General features: G+C 39.3%; 1 protein-coding gene across 1 annotated transcript; it reads left to right on the top strand.

Moving 5' to 3' along the window:
- Positions 1 to 2,067: 2,067 nt before the first annotated feature.
- On the top strand, positions 2,068 to 7,428 carry LOC126381619 (lissencephaly-1 homolog). Its single transcript, XM_050031073.1, has 6 exons — positions 2,068 to 2,218; positions 3,859 to 4,005; positions 5,237 to 5,393; positions 5,520 to 5,697; positions 6,528 to 6,663; positions 7,138 to 7,428. Exons 1-6 carry the CDS (start codon positions 2,141 to 2,143, stop codon positions 7,411 to 7,413), a joined length of 972 nt encoding a protein of 323 aa, XP_049887030.1. The 5' UTR covers positions 2,068 to 2,140; the 3' UTR covers positions 7,414 to 7,428.
- Positions 7,429 to 7,513: the final 85 nt, after the last annotated feature.

Genomic DNA, 7,513 nt, shown 5'->3' with positions numbered 1-7,513 from the left:
TAATACTGGGGCGTTAAAAAGGCCACATCGATACCATTCATCTATAAAAACATATAAGCATATAAAATTAAGTGCGCAATACAAACAAATGTCAAAAAGCTATATTGCTTTTTTAGATGAATGGCCTTTTCGACCCGCCTGCAAACAAGCTGCGTTTTGCCTGTTTAAATCTTCAATTTACAGTAAAGTTCCAATAATAAAGCTAAAACAATACGCAAGTAGATCAATTAATTAGCGCTTGTCACTTTTACAAAAGACTATAGATCGTTTTCCATTGTATAATCTCACACTACTCTCTCAACAATACAATAGACGAATACTTTCCCTTATTGAGTATCAAATACAATACATACATACACACGCCTGTAATCCACACGGGGGCCGGCAGACTCAAGTCTATGACTACAACTTGAAATACTTTAGTAGTATGAATCAGTGATTGTTCGTTCCCTGGTACTAAAAAGATGATGATATTCCCAGTTTGAGAACATTCCCGACATTAAAAAGGCGCATAAGTTGTGCAAAAAGAGTTTTATTACCTAGCCTTTAGACAGATAGGATAACAGAGTACAAGAAAGAACAATTTGAATAAAAAGATAAAAAGTGTCCTTACTATTAAAGAGTTTTTACAACTGAAACATCCCCGGGAAAGACATATCACTGGTATCAATGGATTTTCTAGCCAGAATCTTCTCAGACAATTTGTTATTATTCTTAAGTTACAAAATATTTGCCTGGCGGCCGCCCACGACTTCGTCCGCGTGGATTTCGGTTTCTGCGGTAAGAATTTGTTTTTTTTTTTTTAATTGTTAAAGCCTGTGTGTTATTCTAATGTATAAGCTACATTATTGTAAAGTTTCATTATGATCCATTCAGTAGTTTTTACTCACAAACTTACATATTTATAATATTACTAAGATTTTCTAGTAAGTTCTAAAAACAGTTTACCAACAAACAAAAACTTAAACCATTAAAATATGCTCGCACTAAAATCTTGTTAACTGGGCAATATAATTGTAGAACGTACGTTAATTGTCGTTTATGTTACAAGAACTTATGATCTTGATACTTTGTTTACCAAAGCACTGCCTGTAGACGTTAGTTATATGCCATTTATGTCCACGAACACAAATGCAAATATGAAATCTGTATTAGCTAGGTATAATGATCGTGTTTGTTTTTCTGTTGACTGTGATAAGACAATCGGCCAAAGTTAATGAACTGTACGTAAGAATTACACCATTATTTACGTATATTGCTGTACCACTCTTATACTTATAATTGCGTAGTTTCCTAGGTCAAAGGTAAATTATGAAATTCTGATTTCAAAATAAAGACAGATCTAAAAGTGACAAAAAACGTTTTCTTTTTTATGATTTTTTCTATTTAACTTTTTTTTTTTTATTTAACTTATTTATAAATTTTAATAAAGAAAAATGTAATAATAAGTGCTATATTTTGTTACGTTTTTCTATGACGTCACAGGTTGCTTTTTCATACAAACTCCATAGTAATTGAAAACTCAAGCGAAATGTATGAAACTATTATTATTTTGCTCACTAATTATGTACTAAATTCTGTGCAATAAATGAAATGATGGACCGTATGGGGTCACTGGGGTGACATGTGACCTTGAGTGATGACTCATGTTCAACATGTCGAATAACCTCGTAAAACCCTGAATTCCAGATACAATCATTAAACATTGGGTTTTAGATATTAAAAAGCATCTGGGCCTTACAACCATAGAACACAATCCCTCTGTTGGTTATAACAAAATGGCCGACAAGATAAGCTGTTGCATGCCTTCTTATGTTTTTGTTCTCTCCCAGTCCAGCATAGAAGCAAACTATCGTGTTATACATAATATCCCAATTGGGGTAGTCAGAGATACATCGTGATAGGCGGTGAGCCGTATCGGCGTCTATAATGGTCGAGCCAACTATGTTAGTGAAAACTACACTTATGATAAATTAAAAACTTATTGGTGCAAATCCAGTACCGGGGCTCGGATCGTTATTGTGTTATATTTATATATTAATGGTTTCCTCAATATTGTTACAGGAACAAAGCGATCGCCGATTACCTGGGCAGCAATGGGTACACGGACGCGCTGGAAGCGTTCAAGAAGGAGGCCGACATGACCGGCGAGATGGACCGCAAGTTCGGCGGCCTCTTGGAGAAGAAGTGGACCTCCGTCATCAGGCTTCAGAAGAAGGTATGTCTAACTACACCGTCTGCATTCGCCCACTACAAAGTACAGAGGAGTTCAAGGGCCACTTCGAAGCAATTCATCTAAAAAAGCAATATTGCTGTTTGACATTTGTCGACATTGCGCGCTTACTTTTATTACATATGGCAAATGTGAAATAGCAATATTGCTTTTTTAGATGACTTGCTTCCATGTGGCCTTTTTAACCCCCCAGGCCTATCTTTCTTGCTATTCTATTTGAACCTGTGCAAGTCTCAGCGATCGGCGTCTTTCGCTAGCTAACAAGAGACGCTGGTATGGGGACACCAGTCGTCGAAGTTTTTAATTTCTCACAATGCCATCTGGCTGGTGCTGAGCCTCAAAGTTGTAGAGTATCCTATATAACCACCATTGCGCGAATTACGAAATATATTGTATGACAACCAATACTTAAAATCATTTCTCAAAAAAATCTGAACACGCCCCATAACGTGGTTGCGATGGCGGCCGAAGGGCGTTAATGACGCAAAATGTGCCTTTTGCCGCAAATGTAACAAAAAAAACATATTTAACTTATTGAATTGTTATGGCAGTGTCATTAGACAATACCCGTGTTAATATAGTTCGCAATCAGTGCTGCCTAACGGGTCATATCAGCTTGTACGTGAATTATCTCCGTATTTACTTCTTACTATTATAAGGCGTGAATTAGCACCATGTTAACAGCTCGGCAATCGTAAAACAATTAGTTGCCTAAAAATAAATTGCCAAATTAACTACTACCGCTATTTCCTTTCAAAAATCATAGTGGGCGGAAAGTGAAAATAACCTTTGATGTTTAACGAGATATTACGCAAGTTCACTCTCTGTAATTGATGACACCTGTAATCGATTTATAAACACTATGAGATGATAAATTACACTGGTTACGTTCAATCCACATCGTAGACTTATGAATCCCGATAGTTGCATAATACTCCATTAACCTCGCATAGATGGGTTGTCTAAGTTACTAAACCGGCCGCGATTAACCGCTTTCATTAAAGTGTTGAACACAAAAAGCTTAATGTCTCCGACACGGTTTCGCGGTGTTCCGATCGATCTATGTCGCGTCGCAGACGTTTCTAGGTCGCTATGATTATCCTACTGGCCGCCAATCGGCCGGTCGCTCGCGGCGATACATGACTATGCTATATACCTATATACCTCCACTGACACAATTCGACACATTATTGCTCCAGAAATAAATCAAAACTAAACAAATAACACTCAAGGTGCAATGCGCTCGATTCATCGCGAACCTTGGTCTAGTAATGGCCTAGAATTCTTGTATTTGTTTATATTACTCTGACCTTGGAGCGTTGAAGTATCCAAATTGTTACGGAAAATAGGTTAACATTTTATCTACCTAAAACCTGCCATCGATAGATTTTCTACTGATTAAGTATCCTTAATCAGTAGAAAACACAGTAATTTAATACCTTAAGCAGTTAGATGACCCGTTAAGCAGGTCCTGGCTATAATTTAATTATGTGGCCGTTACAAGCCATTCAAGGGCCTATGGCGGCTCAATAATAACCAGGATTGATTCAATGTTTCCTCCATATAAATTTCACACCACATTGATCCATACATAATTAAAGATATTTCACGTATTTTTTTTTCAGGTGATGGAACTGGAGTCTAAGCTGTCTGAAGCACAGAAGGAGTTCATAGAAGGTGCGCCGACGCGGGCCAAGCGCACGCCGGCGGAATGGATTCCGCGCCCACCGGAGAAGTTCTGTCTAACTGGACATCGCGCCACCATTACTAAGGTAGGTGATATTGGTTTATTTACATGTGATAATTTAGATTGTAAAAGTAAATATCAGGAAGTACAAAATACGTCACGTAGACAAGCTAGAAGATTTTTTTTGTTACAGATAAGCTTACCGGTACTGTCTTTGTATTTTCCTTTAGTCTGTTTTATAGTGTACAAATATATAAATGATAATAAAAAAATAGTCATAGTAATTAAATTAGTAATGATGTCTCTAACAAAGAGACTTTTTGTTTGGAAATAACCTTTTCTAACCTGTATCATATTCACGATACCCACGATACCGACCCCGCGGCGTGGCCTACGATTTCCTTCATTCAGCGCTTAACGCTATAGACTTCCTTCGACCCTCAGCGCTCCCCATTTATCCGGCCAAGTAGTTAATGCCATTTGCGGCAACTGTACAATAAGTCACGTCAAAAAATAAAAGTTGTAACATAGTTACACAGAACATTCTACTACCACCAACTTTGTTCATTACCTCTACAGACATGACGTTGATACAGTATTACTGGAACAAGCACAGCCAATTAACACCTTCTGATAGGCAATAAAATTGATCTCGTCATAACACCAGTTTGTCAAGGGACGGCAAAACTTTCTACGCGCAAGAAAGTTGTCTTCAATAAGTTCTAAGAATTCATAGACTTATTGTCTAACATTCTTTTATTGTTACGCTAACAATTGTTATTCAGTAGATGAATTGTCATTTAATATAAGCTGTTTAGACAGCTTGGCGGCAGTTGGAATAACTAATGTAACGATGTATCGACGCCTAGCCATTCAGTAGAAATTAGTGTAAATTTTTGATCTTTATTTTTGCCAGAATGCATTAGAAATAACTTATAACTCATATTATAATGCATTCAACTTCACTAGTCATCTAAAAAACATTATAAATAAAGGTACATGTTCTTTCTGTTTTTCTTTATAATGTTACTTTTGTCTGACGTCTACGTTTTTTTGTTACTTATCAAATAAATAAATGGATCCCAATTAATAAAACACATAACAACATAACTTAAGTTCAGGACTATATTCTACTTGGGTGTAGTCAGAGGTACATCCATCGCAAGATGAAGTAAGTACCCACGCCTCATCGAGCTTTGTCAGACCAATGTAATAGGTGGTGAGCCGTATCACCGTCTGTAATGGTCGAGCCAACTGTGTTAATTAAAATTAAATTAAAATATAACTGTTATGTAAATACCGAATGCGTATTCCAGGTAATATTTCACCCAGTATTCAGTTTGATGGTATCCTCGAGCGAGGATGCGACCATCAAAGTATGGGACTTCGAGAGCGGCGAGTACGAACGAACCCTGAAGGGTCACACTGACTCCGTTCAGGACATCGCCTTCGACCATCATGGAAAACTACTTGGTAAGACTATAAGATGTGTAGCTCTGCAATTTGAAGGCTAATTTCAGACTGGAAACTTATCCCAGAACTAGTAAATCAAAAAGTCTCTTATACCCTCTCACCTTAGAAACCGTCGTTCTCTTCCAGTATCGTGCAGCGCCGACATGTCGATCAAGTTGTGGGACTTCAACCAGACGTTCGAGTGTGTGAAGACAATGCATGGGCACGACCACAACGTGTCGTCGGTCGCGTTCTCTCCTAGCGGCGACATCGTATACTCCGCCAGCCGGGACAAGACCATCAAGGCTTGGGAAGTGGCTACGGGGTATGTTGCTATTGACTTTATTCAATGCATTACTTCCCTCAGACTGCGGATCTCTCATGGGTGTTTTTCATAGTCGGTTTTGGCAAGGGATTTAATATCATAGGAATGCGCAACATTGTTTGACACCAAAGGTCATAATCGTCGAGTGACAGCTCAAGAGACGAAAAATGATGTCTCTTTTACACTTGGTGTCTCTAAAATAAATAAGATAAATATACTTTATAGAGTACAAAAAAACACAAGGTACAGAAGGTCTGTTTTTACAACTCTTTTTAATCTGGGAGTCTTCAAGACTAGAGTGAATAGGCATTTGCTAGGTAAGCGTGATCCACCCTAGACCACATCGTGAGATTAGGGTCAAACGCGAGCCTATAACCTATTATTTAAAAGAAAATAGGAAAATGTAAGATATGCACAACAGGCGGCTTTATTGCTCATACAGTTTTTTCTTCCAGGCAGCATTTTTTTTCTATAATGCTATCTCTCTTCAAGTGAAAGAGTCCCCCGCTCCTTTCTATTTCCATTTGGGGTGGCCCTCCCATATCTTCTCTTACTATTTTTGGACTTACATACATACATAAACTCACGCCTATTTTCCACCGGGTTAAGCAAAGACTAGAATTCCATTTGCTTCGATCCTGACCCACTTCTCTTGCTTCCTCCACATTCATCAATCGCTTCATACACGCACGCCGGTTCAGAGTAAATCGTATTAAACCTTTTCTAAGGACATCTCCAATTTGGTCAATGTAAGTCATTGTCGGTCTTCCTCTGCCAGCCCTACCATCAACTTTTTTGGACTTATATGAGCAATATATTGTTTCCCTCAGCTACTGCATCAAGACGTACAAGGGTCATCGCGAGTGGGTGCGCATGGTTCGCGTGTCTCCCGACGGCTCGCTGCTCGCGTCCTGCTCCAACGATCAGACCGTGCGCATATGGAACGCCGAGACTAACGAATGCAAGGTACCTCATATTCTTACTAGCCTTTGTTACTGCTGGACATAGGCTCCACCATCTTCCTACCCCGTCTCAGGGCCTTCGACAAACTGCCACCAGGGGGGTTAAAATGGCCACATCGAAGCAATTCATCTAAGAAAGCAATATTGCTGTTTGTCATTTGTTTGCATTGCGCACTTCATTTTATATGCGCAATGTCAAATTGCAGTATTGCTTTTTAGATGAATTGCTTCGATGTGGCCATTTTAACCCCCCGGATATCTACCGCACTATCTGTGTGTGTATATCGAGATCGTCTCGCTATCTTTTTTGGGGTTTTCCGTCACAGTCAGTTCCCAAAGTAATAACATCAGAGTACAAGAAAAAACAACTTGAAAAAAGGCAGCCAGTGTTCTTACTATTATAGTTTTTACATGAAAATTCCGTTTTGGGAACATTTAGACAGTAGAAGTGGAGTGATAACTAATGTGTGTTTAACAGATGGAGCTCCGCGAGCATGAGCACGTGGTGGAGTGCGTGTCGTGGGCGCCGGAGGCCGCCGCGGCCGCCATCAACGAGGCGGCGGGCGGGGACAACCGCCGCGCCAGCCACGCCGGACCCTTCCTCGCCAGCGGCTCCCGGGACAAGTCCGTCAAGGTACCTCGCATATATTACAGAGCTGAACCCAGTCTTTACAGTAATATTTTGTTTGTTCGTTCGTTCATTCTTACTTTAAACAATCCAGTGATCAGCCTGCAATATTCTAAGCAAACCTAGGTATCACAAAGTGATTTTTGTTGTAACCGGGATTTGAACCCGAGACCTTTGGATCATTAGCCCAACGCTCAACTACTGGATCACAGAGGCTGTTATTAAC

This window comes from Pectinophora gossypiella, unplaced genomic scaffold (genome assembly GCF_024362695.1).
Source record: "Pectinophora gossypiella unplaced genomic scaffold, ilPecGoss1.1 Pgos_68, whole genome shotgun sequence".
In the NCBI taxonomy this organism is placed as follows: Eukaryota; Metazoa; Arthropoda; class Insecta; order Lepidoptera; family Gelechiidae; genus Pectinophora; species Pectinophora gossypiella.
The sequence above is the reverse complement of the archived record's forward strand: the minus strand, read 5'-3'. Positions and strand labels throughout refer to the sequence as shown.

Excerpts from the sequence above, each read along its gene's own strand:
- LOC126381619 (XM_050031073.1), top strand. The coding sequence starts at position 2,141 with ATGACCGGCGAGATGGACCGCAAGTTCGGCGGCCTCTTGGAGAAGAAG. Across the intron at positions 4,006-5,236 it reads ATCGCGCCACCATTACTAAG|GTAATATTTCACCCAGTATT; the intron begins GTAGGTGATATT and ends TGCGTATTCCAG. Across the intron at positions 6,664-7,137 it reads CCGAGACTAACGAATGCAAG|ATGGAGCTCCGCGAGCATGA; the intron begins GTACCTCATATT and ends TGTGTTTAACAG.